This window comes from Heteronotia binoei, chromosome 1, assembly GCF_032191835.1.
Source record: "Heteronotia binoei isolate CCM8104 ecotype False Entrance Well chromosome 1, APGP_CSIRO_Hbin_v1, whole genome shotgun sequence".
Taxonomy (NCBI): domain Eukaryota; kingdom Metazoa; phylum Chordata; class Lepidosauria; order Squamata; family Gekkonidae; genus Heteronotia; species Heteronotia binoei.
Window position 1 is genome coordinate 226,107,559 of NC_083223.1, and position 21,263 is coordinate 226,128,821.

The following is a 21,263-nucleotide window of genomic DNA, read 5'->3' on the forward strand; positions in this document are numbered from 1 at the left end:
CACAATCTATGCACTACAGCAATGCTACTGATTTTTAATAGGATTATTTTGAAATAAACAGACTTGCAATAGAGGAGAAAAAGAACCAATCCTGACAACTTAGCAGCACTTCAATGGTACACATCATCTTCTCTCTCCAGTGCTGGAATCTGGCCCCATCCCCTGCCCTGCTGAGAAACAAACACTTACATTGCAAGCCACACCCTCACTTCAAGCACTTGCATGTTCCAGCTGTACCAGTCAAGACTTCTGGAGGACAAACAGTCCATGGTCTCTTGTACAGGCCACTGGAGCAACCTGAATTCTTAGTGCTAGCACAATGCTGTGCCAACAGTATACAGAGGCTTTGGGGCTTCTTAACAGACAAGTTGAGTCACAGCTTCTTCATTCTGCCCCCTTGCTTGGCACAAACTCACACTTTGCTAAGCTGGCCAAAGCAGAACACGCCTCTGCTTGTACTGCTGTAGCTTAGTGGCACCTGGGACAAAGAAAAGTGCCAAGTAGTTCCAACAAAATACATATGTACTAATTCATTGTTGGGGGCACACCAAAGAAGTACTGTGTGCTGCTTACAGAAACTACAATTGCAACAGGAAGAAAAAACTATTGTAAAGATGTGTATTCATTAGGAAGGGAGTTGAAAACAAATCAGCCAGTATCATAATGCCCCTGTATAAATAGATGGTGCGGTCTCATTTGGAGTACTGTGTGCAGTTCTGGTCGCCGCACCTCAAAAAGGATATTATAGCATTGGAGAAAGTCCAGAAAAGGGCAACTAGAATGATTAAAGGACTGGAACACTTTCCCTATGAAGAAAGGTTGAAACACTTGGGACTCTAGCTTGGAGAAACGTCGACTGCGGGGTGACATGATAGAGGTTTACAAGATAATGCATGGGATGGAGAAAGTAGAGAAAGAAGTACTTTTCTCCCTTTCTCACAATACAAGAACTCGTGGGCATTCGATGAAATTGCTTAGCAGACAGGTTAAAATGGATAAAAGGAAGTACTTCTTCACCCAAAGGGTGATTAACATGTGGAATTCACTGCCAGAGGAGGTGGTGGCGGCCACAAGCATAGCCACCTTCAAGAGGGGTTTAGATAAAAATATGGCGCAGAGGTCCATCAGTGGCTATTAGCCACAGTGTGTGTGTATATATAAAAATTTTTGCCACTGTGTGACACAGAGTGTTGGACTGGATGGGCCATTGGCCTGATCCAACATGGCTTCTCTTATGTTCTTATGTAGTCCAACTCTACAACCATGTGACCTTAAGGCAGCTTTACAACCATGTTTCTTGGTCATTTCCCACCCAGCTCTGCTCCGCACAAGGCAGTATAGCAGTGTATCTTTCAAACTTGAAAGGGGTGGACCTTTCAAAAGCAATTTATGATATAGGTTGGGGAAGGGCAATTCTTGCTCACAGGAAAAGACCTACTGGGTGCATACAAGCCATTGAAAGTGTTGTTCTTTGATCCTAGTTGACAAAGATAATAATACATAGCATTTATATAGTGCTTTAGAAAGATTTCTTCAGATAGACTATACTGCTATCCTTTTAAGACAGGAAATAAGGACTCATCACCCGCATTACAGAAAGAGGGCTGAGAATGAGAGAGATTCTGCAGTCATATCCATGGATCACACACACAACATTTGCTAATGACGTTTGAATTATACTTTTTTGCAGGGGTCGTTTTGTAGAAAAATAGGTGGTGGAGCTCATCCAGGGATTGTTATGCAGCTGCAATACTATTCAATGGACAAGGAGGTGGAACTCTCAGAAGGAGGAGGTGGGACTCGCAGAAAGGTTCGAGCTGCGCTCGTGTGAGCTCCCACTGAATCTGAGGCCTGCTTTTTTACATATTGTTTTATCAGTTATTTTAAAATATTTGACAGGGTTTTTAAAAGTTGAAAAACCTTTTCTGGCTAAAACAGGTATATAAAGATTGTACATATAAAAAAACCCCAAACATATAAGTTCTACTGATACATTTTACAAACAAACAAGTTAGAAAGTTATATCTCTAACACATGTTGGGTTCCTTAGTTCTGTCCTTGGTGCAATCCCCCACTATAACAGATAATCTTTCTGGAAGGCTTTCTGGCCAGATTTCACTATAAAATGGCTGTTGTTCACTACAAGGCACCCATCTTAATGGCCTATAATCACCAACAGAATGGAAATAAGATACTACGCTCAATTTTTTTTAAATTTATTTTTTAAGTGTGCTTTTCACTTAAAGGTTTGGCACTGCAACCTAAGCCACCTTGTTCTGAGAAACCAAAAGAATATCTGATTGCATAACAGCTGGAGAAGAAAGCTAAGCTAACTTCATTGTCAAATGTAAAACACAGTGAAAGGGGAGAAGCACAGAGATGAGTCATCAGCAGTTCCAACAGTGGAACAGATTTGGTGGAATAGAGGGAACTACATGCACATTTCTATCCTGCTGTTTTACAGTTAATTTAAAAGGGTAGCCTGAATTAGCCCCATATTTTGCATAACATTTTAACCCTATCAAAGCCATTGTATACCAGCAAACAGATTAAGGCTACATGCCGGCCCTCTTAATCTGGAAATCTATTTAACTTCAAAGAGACTATTCTGAAACAAGAGGCAAAAGATGAACACAGTTGTCAACTTTTTACTGCCTGCCAAATCAGAAAGTGCATTTCATTCACCTAAAAACCTAATGACATACTATCAGCCACTTCTTGACTAGAAAGGACTAGAAAGGTATGAAAAAACAGGTGTATTTATATATTTGTATGCCACACTTCCTGTGTGCTCAAAGTAATCCCAGCTTTTCCGTCACTCATCCTCTTATTAGGCTGATTTCCCAAGTGAGTTTTATAGCTGTGCAGCAATTTAAATCAGGGGTGGGCAAGAGTTGGCAGAAGTCACTTGGGCATGAACAATCACTCGCCAAGCAATTAAAAGTAGCTCTTTGCCCCTCCTCCAGTGCTGTAGCGGTCATCTTCTTTTCCTTGTCTTTAAAGCTACCACAGTAGCTTTTCTCCTCTGTGATGTGAGCGGCGCATACACAAATGCTTCTTTGCTCTCCATGGGAAAGCAACAACACCCATTCCCATCCGCTTCTCTTCCTTGTTCATGTGCACCTTACTCTGGAGGGGAAAGGGGCATGCTTTTGATTCTTTCCCTCTCCATCAATGCCACTATTTGCCTCTGTTATGGAAAACATATTGTATATTCCCACTCAAAAAAGGCAAGTTACCATTTGGGGGGTAATTTGCTTTGGTAAAACAGCAGAGGAAAGGCTTCCCTATCTGAGAACAGACCTGTTCTGAAATGTAATTTCTGGACCAGTCACCATTTTGTGACTGGCTCCACCTACCAAGCTGCTATTTTGTGACTCATAGATCCCAAGACTCTTGAAAATAATTACATAAATTTGTCCTCCCTTCATTTAAACTGCAAGTACTGAGAGCTCAGAATTCAATCTGGGAATGATTAAAGAATAAACTAAGCAGCTCCTATATTAAACAGGAAACTATAATATACACCCTTTATTCCACAGACCAACAAAATGGCTGACCAGTTGGCAACATGGGCTGAAGAGTGGCAAGAGGATAAAATGGCTGCATAACATCTTTTAAAGCTCTGGGCAGACTTTCATCTTCAGTCTTAACCAACGGTTGAAAAAATAAGTACAAAATGACATAATAGCCTCTCCAAGGGCTGAAGTCATAGATTAGTAAGATACACTTAAGATACAGAAAAACTGGTAGTTTTTAAGGTGCTGCAAGACTATTTTGTTGTTTTTAATGCAACAAATTAACATGACCACAGCTTATTTCCTTGAACTCTGTTCCATCTTGCTTTGAGAATGTGAAGTAGTTGCAATATGTTCCTTTCTCTTTTTTCTGTCACCACTCTTGTAAGAGGAATGATGTAGCATATATGTTCCGTTGCGATAAGAGGCACCAGTTCAAAAATATTAATAGCTTTGTTCCATTGAATCTATTCTCAGATAGATTCTGAGTGGCCGTTGTTACAAAGAGTTCACTAAGTGTGGAATCTTACCCACTTTCACTTGGAAAACAATAACAGAAACTGTTCCCTAATCTATAATGGTTTTCTTCTTGACAAATATTTCAAGTCCCCAAACTTCCTATCTTCTGATCTACAACCCTTCAAATATGATACTTAGATGACAAATCATCTTTCCTGCTGCATAATGTCAGATAAACAAGTATAATTCCAATTTTTAATCTGTATTAATGTTGGCTGAAGGTGGATTCACACATTCATATATCACATGATGCCTGCAACATGGCATTTATTCATTTATTGGCTTCATTTATCCTCTGCCTTTCTCCCCAGTGGGGACCCAAAGTGGCATACACTGTTCTCTCCCCCTCCATTTATCCTCCTATGAGGTAGTTAGGCTAAGAGTGTGTGACTGTCCGAAGGTCATTCAATAAGCTTTCATGGTAGAACAAGGATTCTAACTTGGATCGCCTAGATGCTGCTCTGACAGTCTAACCTCTACACCATCCTGAAAGTGTAAAACAGCGATTGAGAGTTCAAACAACGCAGAGAAGTTTTGGCATATTATCAGAAGCACCAAAGAGGAATCATGTGGCTGAGTAAGCTTTTCTGTCAAAGAACTCTTGTATGTTACCAAGTCCTTGGAGGAATGTTTTAAGGGGAACCCAGACCTGAGTAGTCCTAACAGACCCCTGAAGGTTTTCGTGTGACATCAGTACACACCCAGAACTTCCCTGCAGATTGCATGCTGCAGAAGGCAGGCATTAGTGGGCATGCTGTTTTACAGAGAAACATGCCCATTCAACTATCCGCTACCTGAGGAATGTCCAATAAGCTTCTGAAAAACTACAGCATTCTCCAGAAAACAGTATGAAAAACTTCATCTATCCATCAGTTAGTTTGTTCATTCTGCACTGCTGCTGGAAAAAAGTATAGCCTGAAATGTTTTACCTATGGACAAAGTTGGAAAAGCTTTAAGAGTAACAGATTTGGAAGGATAGTTTTATTTATTTAGGGGCTTGATTATATATGTAAGATTTATAATGGTACTGTATTAGAGGCCTAAATGCATTAATGCACTCAAAATTGAGTTTTGGCAGGAAAGCTGAAAATCCTTCCAGTGATCATCCAGGAAGCTGACAGCTGAAAGGCAAACAGAAGGTGCAAGGAATCTCCCAGCTGTTCCATCAACCACCCCTACCCCACACCTAATCCAGCCCTGTACTGCAGAAGTGACAAGATGCCAAGTTGTCCTCCATTAAGAAAGAGCAACTAGAAATCCAGGGCTCAAATTGCCCACCAGCAAGGCCCCTAAATCCAAGATTCCACTCACATATTAGAAGAGATGGTGGCTCACAGGGAGGATATCCAGTTAGCATGCACAAGGCCACAGGTTCAATTCTTCTGCCATCAGACAAAACTGGCCTTGATAGAAAAATGGTCTGACTCAGTGTAAGGCAACATCATGTGTTCACTGTGCATCTCATCCACTTCCTTCCAATCTGCAGTGGCCTACATTTTATGGCAGATCCACCTCTTCTTTAAAATCCCTTCTCAATCAAAAACCTCCTTTCACCTCTTTTAATCCTCATACCCAACAGAAAGGAAACCTAACTACATAGTATATTTGCTCATCTATGTCCCTTTCTCTCTTTTGTCTCCTCCATTTAAAAATTAAGATTAAACGCTCTTTGGAACAGAAACCTTTCCTTTCACTAGTGGTGGTAAGCTGTAGAGTGCCCTTACCTGGATGAAACTATGTATACAAATGACAGCTTCATACAGATGTTTAATTTTCTTCACTCACCACCCTGAACAATTTAGTGTCATCTGCAAACTTGGCCACTTCACTGCTTACTCCCAACTCCAGATCATTAATGAACAAGTTAAAGAGCATGGGATCCAGTACTGAGCCCTGCGGCACCCCATTGTAACCGTCTTCCACTGCGAAGACTGCCAATTTATGCTCACTCTCTGCTTCCTATTAATGAGCCAGTTTTTGATCAGCTAGAGGACCTGTACTTTTACTCCACGACTCTCAAGCTTACTAAGGAGCCTTTGATGAGGAACTTTATCAAAAGCTTTCTGGAAGTCAAGGTAAACAACATCTATTGGATCCCCTTTGTCCACATGCTTGTTCACCCCCTCAAAGAACTGTAACAGGTTAGTGAGGCAAGATCTTCCCTTACAGAACCCATGCTGATTCTTCCTCAATAACTTGTGTCCATCAATGTGCCTACTCATTCTGTCCTTGATAATGGTTTCTACCAACTTTCCCAGTATTGAAATCAGACTGACTGGCCTGTAATTTCCCGGATCTCCTCTGGAACCCTTTTTAAAGATGGGGGTGACATTTGCTACCTTCCAGTCCTCAAGAACGGAGGCAGATTTTAATGAAAGATTACAGATTTTTGTCAGGAGATCCACAAGTTCAACTTTGAGTTCCTGAAGAACTCTTGGATGTATGCCATCCGGACCTGGTGACTTATTAGTTTTTAATTCGTCTATCAGGTGTAGGACCTCCTCTCTTGTCTCTCAATCTGACTCAGGTCTTTCAGCACCCCTTCCAAAATTAGTGGCTCTGGAGCGGGCAAACACTTCTCATCTTCCACAGTGAAGACGGAGGGAAAAAATGCATTCAGCTTCTCAGCCATTTCCCTATCCTCCTTCAGTAATCCTTTGACTCCTTGGTCATCCAAGGGCCCCACTGCCTCCCTGGCTGGTTTCCTGCTTCTAATATATTTGAAGAATTTTTTATTGTTGGTCTTTATGTTTTTTGCAATATGCTCCTCATAGTCCCTTTTTGCCTGCCTGATCACAGTCTTGCATTTGATTTGCCACAGCCTGTGTTCCCTTTTATTAATCTCATTTGGACTAGCTTTCCACTGCTTAAAGGAGTCCTTCTTACCTTTTACAGCTTCCATTACTTTGTTGTTAACCATGCAGGCCTTCTCTTATACCTGTTTGTGCCTTTCCTAACTTGTGGTATATATTTTATCTGAGCTTCTAGGATTGTAGTTTTAAATAGCCTCCAAGCTTCCCCAAGGGTTTTGACTGTATTTACCTTTCCTTTCAGTTTCCGCTTCACACCTTCACCTATTACGACACAGTTTTTATGTTTAGTCGCTATCTTTAATCCTTCCGTCATATTATTATCGTCCTCTATCTTTTGATTTGGTGGGCGATAGCAAACTCCCATAGTTAAATTTCCTTTTGGGCCCTCTATTTCAACCCAAAGCATTTCCAGAAGGGAATCGAATTTTTTGACCTCAGTCTTGCTGCATTGTATACCCTCTCTGACATACAGAGCCACCCCACCTCCAACCCTTTTGTCAAGTCATACAGCTGACTTGTGGTGACCTCAGAGAAGTATCTGGATACCTCCTTCACTACGTGCATCAAAATGCAGTACACTGACATTTTGTTTAGAACCTATTTTTGTTAATACAAGAGCATGAAAGCTGTTACGTTGCTGTCCCAGATATACTGTAGGTTGAATTCCAGAAAACAAATTATATACACCATTACATTACATCCTGCCCATATACAGTTTTCTGTATGCTTCCCTCCCTTCTATTAATCATACCCTCTACTTGTCCTTCACTGTCAAGAATGCCCCTGAATGGAACCTAATTTTTAGATATTCCGTTATTATCCTTGCAATATTCCTTGTTCTTTTCCCTTAAGCATTCTTGTTCTTCTGGAATTGCCTGCTACTGTGATGACAGATGGCAGAGACCTCTAAGCTACATGCCAAATGATGAATTGTGTTCTTATTACTGTAGGGCAGAAGAAGGTAGAGAAATGGGCAGTAAAACCTAATGGTATGGAAAGAACAAATAGAAATTATCTTCACTCCAGAACAGTAGAATTCAGGGTCACCCAATGAACCTGTCTGGCCAGGTAGGTTCAAGACAAACAGGTGGGAGGGGGAAATCCCCTTTGCATAATGCAATAATTTTTAGAATTCTTTGTCACAAAATGCACCGATTGGCACTTAATACTGACATATTCATGGCAGACAGATGCATCAAAGTCTAGCACATGACAATAAGACCAAACATCCCTGATGAGAGGCAGTGTGTCTTTGACTACCAGATGCTGCAGATGAACCAAAGGGATGACTGCCTCTACCATGCCCTGGCTTATGAATTTCCCAAGCATAGCTGGATTTATGTACAAGTTAAGTAAACTACAGCTTGGGGGTTTGGATTATAAGGCAGCTCAAAATAGAAAAAAAATTACTGAAAATTAATAGATGACCTTGGGAGGAGTAAAGCTATGGAGTTTCTAGATAAAGGTTAGAACCTCAGCATGCCTTACTCTGGCCCAGTTCCCAAGGAATATCTGGGTGGCCATTTATGGAGGTAGAGTACTGGACTAAGTGGATTCACTGACTGAGCAAAGTAATCTTTATTTTCTTATGAAATGCCCTCAAACACATCAATAAACATTTCAAAGGTAGTGTGTGCTTGTTAGAAAACATACTTTCAAAACATTTTGATATCACAGCACAAGCATTTCGAACTCAATCAAATCTGTATGGAACAAATCTCTTAATTCCTGTGACCTCCCAATACTTCCAAAGTAAAGTGACATACATCAACAATGAACAACCCCTCCAACTTCTCTCTTCTTTTCAATGCCAGCCTAATAACAGAGGAACACTAAAGGCCTGAATTACAGGAGCACCTACCTTGGGAAGTCAGAATTACAGGGGCACTTCTCTCATCCATGTAAATAAATGGCTTGGAAAGAGAAAGACACTGCCTACATTTTTGAGTGAGGCACACAGGGACAGCATCAAAATCTGTGGTCCCAGATATTTCCTTTGGTGCTGGATGGCGTATGTATGTAACTGAAAGCCTTCATGTCTTTCAAGGGCACAGACCCAGTAAAGTGACAGATGTTAAAAACAAAAACAGAACATCATTTCAGTTGGTTCTTGATTATTTAGGCCTAGTTTCTCATTAAATGGTAAATCTGTGTCACAACTGTACCACTTTTGCCTAAAGTGAATGCTCTTCCACAAACAAAATTTTACTCCACAGAAAACTAGTTCTCAGGGAGATTTCCAGGTGGGTTTTCTCCCCTGTTAGTTTTCTGCAGGGCTTTTGGGGACAGGAACACACAGGAGTGGAGTTCCACCTGGGCTTGCCATGGCTCTGGCTGGAAATTTTAAATGCCTCCCCAGTGGCTTTAGCCTTCGCAAGCATGCCCTCTGCAGCAGGCGCTATGGGGAAGGCACCGGGGAGCTCCTTCTCTGTGATGTGTTAAAAGAAATAATAGGAAACAGAGAGTGAATATAAATGGGCAGTCTTCGCACTGGAAGACGGTAAGCAGTGGGGTGCTGCAAGGCTCAGTACCGGGTCCCATGCTCTTTAACTTGTTCATTAATTATATGAAGTTGAATGTAAGCAGTGAAGTGGCTAAGTTTGCAGATGACACTACATTGTTCAGGGTGGTAAGAACCAGAGAGCATTGTGAGGCACTCCAAAGGGATCTGTTGAGGCTGGATGAGTGGACGTCAACGTGGCAGATGAGGTTCAATGTGGCCAAGTGCAAAGTAATGCACATTGGGGCCAAAAATCCCAGCTACAAATACAAGTTGATGGGTTGTGAACTGGCAGAGACTGACCAAGAAAGAGATCTTGGGGTCATTGTAGATAACTCACTGAAAATGTCAAGACAGTGTGCGAATGCAATAAAAAAGGCCAGCGCCATGCTGGGAATTATTAGGAAGGGAATGGAAAATAAATCAGCCAGTATCATAATGTCCCTTTATAAATCGATGGTGCGGTCTCATTTGGAGTACTGTGTGCAATTCTGGTCACCGCACCTCAAAAAGGATATTACAGCATTGGAAAGTGCAGAAAAGGGCAACTAGAATGATTAAAGGTTTGGAACACTTTCCCTATGAAGAAAGGTTAAAACGCTTGGGCCTCTGTCGACTGCGGGGTGACATGATAGAGGTTTACAAGATTATGCATGGGATGGAGAAAGTAGAGAAAGAGGTACTTTTCTCCCTTTCTCACAGTACAAGAACTCATGGGCATTCAATGAAATTGCTGAGCAGTAGGGTTAGAATGGATAAAAGGAAGTACTTCTTCACCCAAAGGGTGATTAACATGTGGAATTCACTGCCACAGGAGGTGGTGGTGGCTACAAGCATAGCCAGCTTCAAGAGGGGTTTGGATAAAAATATGGAGAAGAGGTCCATTAGTGGCTATTAGCCACAGCATATTATTGGAACTGTCTGGGGCAGTGATGCTCTGTATTCTTGGTGCTTGGGGGGGGGCAAAGTGGAAGGGCTTCTAGCCCCACTTGTGAACCTCCTTTCTTTTTTGGCCACTGTGTGACACAGAGTGTTGGACTGGATTAGCCATTGGCCTGATCCAACATGGCTTCTCTTATGTTCTTAAGAGTTGTTTTAAATGTGAAAGATCATTCAACCATGAGAGTCCTACCTGCAGCCTGAAGTAGTACAGGCCAGGTACAAGTTATCTTCAACGATAAGGAGACTTGTGCCTGTCCTGGGGAATGCTGTTTGGCATAGCATAAGGCACAGGGAAGGAAGGAACAGTAATATTCAGAAAGTGTTGCCATTCAGCCTTTCTGCGCCCCTCACTCTTCTAAATTCCAGGCCTTGACAAACATGCCAGTCACAACTGCTAAACTCGTCAATTATCAGCGTGGCTGTAAATCCACATCAATTTGAAATGCACGCGGGGAGACTGGCGGGAGAGCTGCCACTGATTTCAGCATGGAGTGCATACTGTTTGTTGCTACCCACACGACCAAGGCAGGGAATTCCTGCTCGCTCGTCACGCTCCGGTAGGTTTTTGGCGCACAATTTCCCTGCAAAGGAAACTGCAGCTGGAAAAACAACACCCTATCTCCAGCAGAGGGGGAATTTCCAGCCGGCAAGGCCGCCTAGTGTGCCTTTGCACTCATGAGACCGGGAATACTCTGGGAAGGGGCGGGGGGGGGGAGAGATGCATGCCCTCGTTGGGGGCATCGTTTACCTTGGGGTCCTTCTCATAATAATACTGCTGCGTCCGGATCCAACGTCCCACCAAATGATCTCTGACAGTGTGTGCCAAAGCGAAATAATAATCCCGCGGGGTGGCCACGTTCCTGTCTTTGACGAGCGTGAAATGAAGATGCCGGTTGAAGCTCTTCCGAATCTCGGCCACATCCCCCAGCCCGGCGATGCCCCGCACGCTTATCTGCTTCCTCTTCTCGCTGTCGGTCAGGGGAACGGCCATCTCGGCTTGCCAAGCGGCGAGCGCTGCAAGGGAGGAGGATACAGGCAGCCTTTAAGGGCCCTTGCAAGCGGAGCGCCCGGCTTTGCTTCCGCGCGGAGGGCAGGCTGCTGCTTTCTTCCCTCCTCCTGCTACTTCCCGAGCTCCGAAGGGATGCGAGGAGCGAGCAGGGCTGAGTGGGTGGAACCAAAGCGAAGGCGGCCGCAGCCTCCTCCCACTCAACCTTGGCTGCAGCTGCGGCTGGGGCTAGCGCCTGCGCTGTGGAAAGAAGAGCAGAGCTGCTTCCAAAACAAAACAAGAGTCACCGCGCCCGTGGTGGAGACCGAGAAGAAGCTGCTTGACCCCGTGGTGTTTTGCATGGCGTTGGAGGGAGGTCCAGTAGCCCCCCCCCCCAACAAAAGCAGCATCAGTTGGGGAGAAAAGCGTGCGACCGATGCGGAACGCCATACAAAGATGCTCGCCTCTTCAGCATCCACACGGATAGAGGCAGAGCAGGCATCAGGGGGGAAAGGAAAATTAAAAGAATGTAGGACTGCTGAGGGCAAGCGGAAAGACATTGGAATCACTTCGCTTACATGTTTATCCTCCCGCTCTTTTGCATGCGTTTTATTTGCAGAAAAGGTGTGGTTAATGGCAAGGCAAGCCAAATAAAGTAAGCCAACATGCAGTGGCAGACTGCCTCTAAAAATATTGGTTGCCAGGAGACATTGGGGGTCCACCCACAACTATGAGGCTATCATTTAATTTTTATAAGAAATAAATAACAATTTAAAAAATACATAAGTAGAACAATGTGCAATTAAAACTTTTGCAAAATGTGTGTTTGTGTGTGTATACACACACATGTATATACATGTAAATACAGATTACATTTTCTCCAGGAGAGCTGATCTCTGCCAGCTGGAGATCAGTTGTAAAAGAAGGAGATCCCCAGGCCCCACCTGGAGGCTGGCAACCCTAAATGCAATGTAAACTTTAGTTGTATTACACTAATAATCTTTATTATTTATTTATTACTTTAAATTTCTATCCCTCCCTCTCCACAAGTGGATTCAGGGCAGCTAACAACATTCATTTTTACAAATTAAAAACCAATAAAAAATAGCTACAGTTTAAAATTATTTAAAAAAACATTTCATTTCATGGTGCTGTATCACTACAATATAATATAAGCGGTGATCATATGGTACTCTATAATGATGTAGGGTGGCAACTCTCTCCCAGTTAGATCTCAAAGGCCTGTCAAAACAGTTCGGTCTTACAGGCCCTGCAGAAAGTAGAGAGATCCTGCAGGTCCCTTATGGCCTTCCAGAGAGCATTCCACAATTCTGGTGCTGCCACCAAGAAGGCCCTAGCTTGTGTCAGCCGCAACCTAGCCTCCTTTGGTTCAGGGATGGACAATAGATTTTTTGTCCCTGAATGCAGTGCTCTCCGGGGACCATGTGGAGAAAGGCCCCCCGCAGATAGACAGGCCCCTGACCATAGAGGGCTTTAAAGGTCAATACCAACACCTTGAAATGGACTTGGAACACAATAGGTAGCCAGACCGTCCCATGGCCTGGATCCATTCCAGTTTGGCTTTCGACCAGGCTGTGGGCTCCAAGGTTAGAGTACTCACTAGGCACTAGTTCTCAGGTCCATTCAGCAGAGACAATGCTGGCTCAAAGCATCAACCCTTTATTTGCAAGGAAGTTTAACTGGCCATAAATGCTGCAAAAGTGAAACTGTTTGATCTCCACTCCACTGAAATGCATTGCAGCACAGACAAAGTTGCAAGGAAAACATGGAATGGATTTTTCCATTAAGGTCTCTGGGCCCAGATAGACCAGTCTGTCTGGGTGTGGAGACCATAATGGAAAATCATTCTGCATTTTCTTTGCAGTTTTGCAAAACCAGAAGAGCTTCCAGCGGAATCAGGCAAATACAAGGCAGAAGGAGCTGGGATATGGCCCACAAGCATTTGCATACACATACCTGTACACTACAATCAAGATCCACTCATACCCTATAAATAAGCATAGCCACACATGTGCATGTATATTCGCAGTAATGCCATTTATAAAAAGTTTCCCTTGTATTTCTTCAGAGGCCAAAACAGGGACAGCATTTTATTAAGAGCATGTACCAGGAAATAGGGACTGTCCTCGATATGAACAATTGGAACAAATACACCTGGGAAAGGAAGGAAGGAAGCAAGAGAAAGAAAGAAAGATTTAAAAGTTTTGCTCTGACCCAGAATGCACTTTGTAAGACAAACATTTGCTTCAATGGACACTTGCAAAACTAGGATATCCAGTTCCATCTCTGACAGACTTATGCCAAGCAAAATACTTAAGATATAAGGTAAAAACTGAAAATCAGAAACTGGAAGATTAAGTTGGAGGGCATATAAACAGTAGCAGATTATGTTCTCCATATAGCGCTTTAATAAAAGTAAGTGTACCACTCAGTGATACCACATAGCAGCAACTACCCATCTCTGAAGCAAGTGGCAGCTGGCGTTTTTCTTCTCTTCCTGCCCAATGAGGGCCACTAACCAGACATAAAAAAAGGTAAAGGTAGTCCCCTGTGCAAGCACCAGTCATTTCCAACTCTGGGGTGACATTGCTTTCACAACGTTTTCACGGCAGACTTTTTACAGGGTGGTTTGCCATTGCCTTCCCCAGTAATCTACTTTCCCCCCAGCAAGCTGGGTACTAATTTTACCAACCTCGGAAGGATGGAAGGCTGAGTCAACCTGAGCCGGCAACCTGAACCTAGCTTCCACGGGGATCGAACTCAGATCATGAGCAGAGAGTTCAGACTGCAGCACTGCAGCTTTACCACTCTGCAGCTTTACCACTCAGAAATACATGACAGCAAATAATTGGCTGATAGCAGATTCTTAAGTGTTCTAATTTTCACTAACCAGAGTAGGTTTGTATTGGCATAGGGAGACCTTAGCACAAATAGTGTGTGATCATTTATCTCTCTCTCTTCTACATATGAAATAAATGTGGTGGTGAATCAGGAAGAGGCAAGCTACCAGTACTGTTCACCTCCTATTTTCTTACATGCAGACAAGCTTTAAGATACGCCTATGTTGAACTTCCCTTTGACTCAATGTATTTTGTCTGTCTCTCATCGTGAGAAGACATCTTACTAGAAAGACAATAATGCTAGGAAAAGTTGAACAAAGTAGAAGAAGAGGAAGACCTAATAGGAGATGGATTGACTCAATAAAAGAAACCCCAGCTTTCAAGCTGTCAATGATAGGCATTTCTTTTAGGCCATTAATTCATAGGATCTCCATAACTCAGAAGCAACTTGATGGCATACAACACACACAATTCTGTCTCTCCCAATATGATCCCGTGCATAAGTATAGATCAACAAGTGGCCAAACTTGTTTAACATAAGAGCCACATAGAATCAGATGTTTGAGAGCCTCAAGACATGAATGTCAGATGTTGGATGGAGGGAAGATAGGGGGGAAAAATAGATGGGGTGAGAGGAGGGAGAGGTGGAAAGAAAGCAGCTTTAACTTTAAATACGTTCTCCAAGCCACCAGCTGGCTTGGCCTGAAGTGATTTAAAGAGACAAATGCCTTCTCCAAGCTGGCCAACAGGGCAGTGGGGGCTTTGAGAGCCACACAGTATGTGTGAAAGAGCCACACGTGGCTCCCAAGCCTCAGTTTGGCCACCCCTGGTATAAATCTTCGCAGAAATGTCCCATCCTATGACATTCATGGATGCCTCATGCATGCTCTTTCTTGGCTATGGCAGTTCCAGACACATTGCAAAGCTGCCTTTTTAAAAGAAGTTCTGAAAGGCATTTGAACGGAAATAATGTTTGAGAAGTGTTGTTAGTGCTGCAGAAATGTATTTGGAGTAGTTTTGTATCTTTTTGTATGTTTTTAATACATTTGTGCAGCATGATTTACACTTGCTTTTGTAAACCTTATTGAGCTGCTCTTCAATGACTGGGACAGTGTAGTATACATATTTAAATTAATTAATTGCCCCATTTAAAATACTTGCTGTATAATCTGAGCAGAGGGCGCTCACAAATGTTCATTTCTGGTTGTGGCCTAGCACACTGAAAGAAAGAGCAAGGAAAGCAAATGTTTAATGGTAAAACTATGCACTGGATTTTGGCTAGATAAAACAATGTTCAGCTAAAACCAGGTTTGCTTACCTGTTTAAGCACCTGTTTAAGGTGCTTAAGTTGATTAATCAGTGTAATTGAATCACCTTCCACCAATCTACAGTTGAGATTTCCCAGAAATATCTGGTTGGTTTTGATTCTACAAGAACCCCCGAGTGCTCACGGCATACTATAACAGACCTTATTTTTAGGAAAGTGTTTGCATAAAAGCCTCTGTGTGTGTGTGTAATGCATAGAACTGAGCTTAATGTTTCACCAGTGAGGTTGTATGTTAAAAATGAGCCTAACTTGCCAAAAGAAGATTCTAAGCACCCTTTTGACTATTAGGCATCATAGCTAAATTTCAGACACATTGAGGTCAATAAGAGGGAAGGGCAGTAACTTGCAGCTTCCCTGGTAGATTGCTGTGCCTTTAAATAATTCAGAGTCAAGGGAGCGGGGGAACTGTTATTAATATTATTTGTTTTGGGGAAGATTTGTTTTCTTTTACATGGTTTGTTGAAATGCCTTGACTTTGTTTTAAATACGTTAACATGCAAACCATTATTTTAAAAGGCTAGTGACACACAACCTGAATATCTGATTCTGAATTAAAAGGTTCCAGTGGTCATGAAGCTATATGCACTCAGATAGGAATGTGGCTTGATTGCTGTGATATGCCTGGGACTGAGGGTGCTGGCTGAGTTCTGTGTAATAGCCAGTTTGGTGTAGTGGTTAAGTGTGTGGACTCTTATCTGGGGGAACTGTGTTTGATTCCCTACTCCTCCACTTGCACCTGCTGGAATGGCCTTGGGTCAGCCATACCTCTTGCAGGAGTTGTCCTTGAAAGGGCAGCTGCTGTAAGAGCTCTCTCAGCCTCACCTACTAGGGGTGTGCATTCGGTTCGGCCGAACCGTATATACAGGCGAATCACCACTGATTCGGCTGTATACAGAATCGGCTGTAGCCGATTCCCATTGAAGCCCATTATGCGGCAGCCAAATACGGCTCACTGTATACTGCTGAATAGCTATTCGGAAGTATACGGCTGTCAATGCAAAAGGCGGGACAGTAGCTTCTGCAGCCTCAGGGGAGCTGCTTGCCTACTTTCCCGCCTTTAGTAGCCTCTTCCCGCCTCTCCCATAGCCTCCCTGGGATCAGGGGGGGGAGGGGGAAGAGGAGCCCCAGCAGCCAATCCAAAGCATGCATTTGCAAAATGCATTGCAAATGCATGCTTTGCAGGGCTGTTGTGTAGCTGTTGTGTAGCCATCAGCTACATTGTTGTTATTTTGATCTTTTGCTTACTTGGGTATCCAAGTAAGCACTGTTGTTTGGCCAATCAGAGAGCAGTGCTATTTTTTGAAATTGCTCTCTGTAGGGCCAGAGAACCTTTTTAAGGAGTCTTCCTGGCTGGACTCCTCCATTGCTGCTGTGTTGGTGTATGTTGGTTGGTGTGAGAGATTGTGCTGCTGCTGGCTGGCCCTTGGCTTCAGCTGCTGCCTGCTGCTCTCTCAGTCAGCCTTACCAGACTTCCCTGGAGTAGAGAAGACAAGGTAAGACAGTTTTGGGGTTCTTGTTTTAGTTTTTGTTGGTAAAAGGATTAGAGTCCCTTTACTTATCCAGATTTGGGTGGGTGAGTACTGGGTGGGTAGCCTATTTGGGGTTGGGGTTAGGTTCTGCTGGGGGTGGGGGCCTGGGGTGGGGTTGCTAATTTGCCCATATCTTAATTTAGTGAGAGGACTTTTAAAAGTGCAGTGTCCTTTTACTTCTCCTGATTTGGGTGGCTTGGATTTCTTGGGGTTAGGGTGAAGGGTTTTTTTTTTTGGGGGGGGGGGGTTTGGCAAAGTTCCTGTATTGTTAAAAGTTGAGTTTTTTACTGTTTTAAAAGTATTCAGTGTTTGATTTGTTGCTGCTGTGTTGTGCTGCTGCTGTTACTTTTCTCTTCAGGTTATTGGGGGGGGGTGCTGTTTGCCTAATTTTCATTGTTTAAAAGGCCACTTTTGTCCACCTTTTCCTGGTTCTGGTTTTAGGGGTGGGGGTGTTGTTGACTGATTTGGCCTGAGTTTTCTTATTGGTGAAAGGCCACTTTTTAAACACTTGAGTTGCCTTTTTTCCTGTTGTCCCTTTTCCTGGTTTGGGGGTGGGGGACTGGGGGTGGGGGTGTTGTTGACTGATTTGGCCTGAGCTTTCTTATTGGTGAAAAGGCCACTTTTTTAACACTTGAGTTGCTTGGCCTTTTGTGATTGGTTTGGTTTTTTAAAATTACCTCTGGTTGGTGTGGGGGTTGGCGAGGGTGTGTGTGGGCTGGGTCACTTTCTTGTTGTTATAGAGTGATTTTTGGAATCTGAGTGTGCTCTCGGTTTGGCTAGGGCCACTAAATAGGCTGCCCCACTAATAAGGGTGTTTTTAGGGATTGTGTTTTTTTGAAATTTAAAACAAAATTAATCCAGTTTAGGGCTTTTTCTCCTTTCACAATTCAAGTAGGCCAGATAGGGGTGCTTTAAAAAGATTTTAGGTTTCTCATAAAAGGCAGCGTGACTACTAGGCCACATCAGGCTCCCTTTTAAAGAGACTAGGGTTGCAGCAGCGGTGCATCTGGCTTTCAGCCACTGAAAGCTGGTGCATCCTTAGATTTCTATAGGGTAAACCACAGCTTCTCTCAAGTTATAGGGGATAACTGATTTCTAGTTTGCAAGGAAATCAGGTTTGTCCCAAGATCTAGCTAGGAGAAGTTTAACTAGGAGGATATAACAAGGATTGCCTTCATCTCAAGGTAGCCTTTTAAAAACTGTAGCCAGGTAGAGGCAGGATCACCTAGTCTCCTAAACTTTACCAGACTACTACCCCAACCCAAAGAAGGACGGGTTAGGGACCAAAAAAACAAATAAACAAGCTTTGGTGGGAGGGTTTTTAAAAAGAAGTCAGGGCACCTGTTGGTTCAGGGTACAGTGCAGTGAGTTAGGTTTGTAAAAAACCCCACTCTCAGTTCACGTTCTGTGAGACTGGCCAAGGGTGACATGAGTGACAGGCAGCAGAAGAGGGGCCCTGGGGGCAAGGCCAAGGAGAAGACTAGAGGGGTGGAGGGGAGGGGGAGGACCCAGGTCTCCCCCCCACCTGTGCGTAGGGCCACTCCACAGCCACTTTCCAGCACTCCGACCTCTGGCCAGAGTGTGATGAAGAAGAAGGCCCACCTTGGGCCCTTCATCGAGGCTGCTGCTGGGGTGCCCCCAGCAGAGGTGCCATTAGGTGCTGGCACTGCGCAGGGGTCTGCTGCTCGGGCAGTCTCTCCTCCAGCTGATGTCGCTCAGCCTAAGCAGCCGGAGGAGGGGCAGCAAGAGCAGCCCTCCTTGGAGATGAGCTTTGGGGACAGTTTTCTGTCCAAAACGATCACCCCAAGGAGGGTGCAGAGTGTCATGCAGGAGCTGGAGAAGAAGCTGGTTGAGGAGGACCAGCCCCCTTCTTCGGTTCCTTCGGGCACCAGCAGTCCTTCAGGGGATGGCCAGGAGGGGAGGCCGCATGGGGTGGAGGGGGAAGAGATGGAGACACACGAGGTGCCTCCATCTCCGCCCACTTCCCCCCGGCGGCCAGCCCCTCCTGCCACCCCGAGACACAATGTGTCTGCCCTGAGCAGCTCAAAGGAGGTGGCTCTGGACACCCAACCTGCCAGTCAGTTTGGGCATCCGTTCACCTCCGAAGTATGGAAGCATTTCCAACTTATGGAGGATCCACGCTATGCGCAGTGCCAGCTGTGCAGGGCCTGGATCAGTCGTGGGCGGGACCCTGCCCACCTGACTCGGGGGGAGATGCGGAATCACCTGCGGAAGCACCACCCAGGGGTGCTTCTTAAGGGGGAGAAGCAGGCTGGTGCTGTGTTGTCCAAGCGGCCAACAACACCACCCAGCCAGGAGGTCCATCCCATCGCGACTACCTCCACTCTCCAGGAGTGTTCCATGGGAGAACAGGGACACCAGGCATCTCTGCCTGAGATGTTTGGTAGGGTTGGCACCTCTGTGCCAAGAGGGGGAATCAGGCACGGCAGGAGGGTGATCACCTGGAACCTTGCCAGGTCGGTCGCCCATGGGCTTCCATTTTCAGTGGTTGAGAATCCTGGGGTGCGAGGGTTGAGGGAGTACCTGGCGCCCTGGTACAAAGTTCCTGCTAGAACCACCCTTAGCAGGACCATTGTGCCAGCTGTTTTCAGGGCGACCAGATCTGTGGTGAAGGAGCATTTGTCCCGTGCTGCCGGGGGGACTGTTCATTTCACCTCAGATATCTGGACCTCCCAACATGCATTCGAGGGGTATCTCTCCCTGACTGCACATTGGTGGCAACCCAGAGAGCTGCAGGGTGGGGGTGGCAGTAGTGACAAGCAGGGTCAGGGCCGCCGGGCCAGCTATCGCTGGGCCTTGCTGCACGCCGAAGCAGTCGACGCGCCGCACACGGCGGAGACTCTCAGAGCCATCCTCTCACGGCAGTTAGAGGGCTGGGTAGGCAGCGGGGACGTCGCCAAGGGCTTCGTGGTGACTGGTGGTGGCTCCAACATCAAGGCGGCTGTCCAGCGTCAGGGCCTAAAACGCCTTCCTTGCGTGTCCCACCTTCTCCACCTCGTGGTTAAGGACGCATTGGGACAGACGAAAAGCCAGGATCGTCTGTATCTAGCCACGACCCATGAGTACAGACTTCTGCTCCAGAAATGTCGGCACATCACGGGTCACTTCTCACGCAGCAATACGGACTCGTATCGGCTGCGTGAGAAACAGACACTGATAGGCGTCTGATCGGTGCCGTCAGCACACGCTGGAACTCCACCTGTGCCATGCTGGAGCTCATGGTGGAGCAGAGAGCAGCCCTGGATGCCTTTGTCTCTGAGACGAGGGTCTTTCGGGATGAGAACCGTCTCACCCAAGAGGATTGGGTGGTCATTTTTCAGACTGTGGAGGTTCTTGGGCCTTTCAAGACCTACACAGAAATGCTCTCGTCTGACACGGCGAGCATCGCATTGGTCGTCCCCATGGTCCAGATGGCCCGTGAGGACCTGGCCTCATTTCTAGTGCCAGCTCAAGGCCGTGGAGACGTTCGTACAGTGGTGCGCGCCCTGGTTGTTAGGCTGCAGGAAGGGCTTGAGGCCCGCTTTCAGACTTTCACCCAGGATAAGGTCTACATGATGGCGACCATGTTAGACCCGCGCCTTAAGGGCACAGTCGCCGAGCGGGCCAATGAGCTCGATCGCTGGCGAGACGAGCTCTCCCAGAAGGTCGAGCGTTCCAGAGTCAGGGGGGGCCCAGTGCCGGTAGTTGAGCAGGAGGGGGGTGGAAGCAGCTCATCTGCGACTTCCGCTGCTGTTGTTCATCCCCAGCCTCCCCAGCTAGGCAGTGTTTCCCCCCAGACTCACGCCACGAAGAGTGCTGAGGTGACATTCATCGGGCGGGTCGTTGGCCCCTCTAGGAGCGGTAGGGCACTGAGAGCGAAGACGGGTGCTGCAATGGTGAGGGACTATCTTTTTGAGCCCCTCGAGCCGCAGGAAGCGTCTCTTTTGGACTACTGGGTCATGAAGGAGGGGGTCTGGCCGGCCCTCTCCTCCGTGGCCAAGGCGTTCCTCTCCTGCCCACCGACGAGCGTGCAGAGCAAGCGCGTCTTTTCACATATGGGCGACATTGTCTGCCCACATCGCAACCGCATGCAACCCTGGGCAGTTGAGCAGTTGGTCTTCCTGAAGGTCAACTTGCCAATGTTCGGCTCCCCGAACATGGATTTTGAGAGTGAATGAAGTGAGCACCTACTTGTGCCTGCATCCTCTCTTGGCCCACACTTGGAACGTGGTTGTAAAACGCTCCTCCAATAAAAATTGACTAGAGTCC

At 45.4% G+C, this 21,263-nt stretch overlaps 1 protein-coding gene across 1 annotated transcript in view; it reads right to left on the minus strand.

The window, feature by feature from the left end:
- Positions 1–11,450, minus strand: part of PYGB (glycogen phosphorylase B) — a 58,276-nt gene extending 46,826 nt beyond the window's left edge. Inside the window, exon 1 of the mRNA XM_060248768.1 lies at positions 11,041–11,450. Coding sequence (XP_060104751.1) covers positions 11,041–11,283 — 243 coding nt within the window. The 5' untranslated portion in view covers positions 11,284–11,450. The remainder of the gene's footprint in view (positions 1–11,040) is intronic.
- Between the last annotated feature and the right edge of the window lie 9,813 nt (positions 11,451–21,263).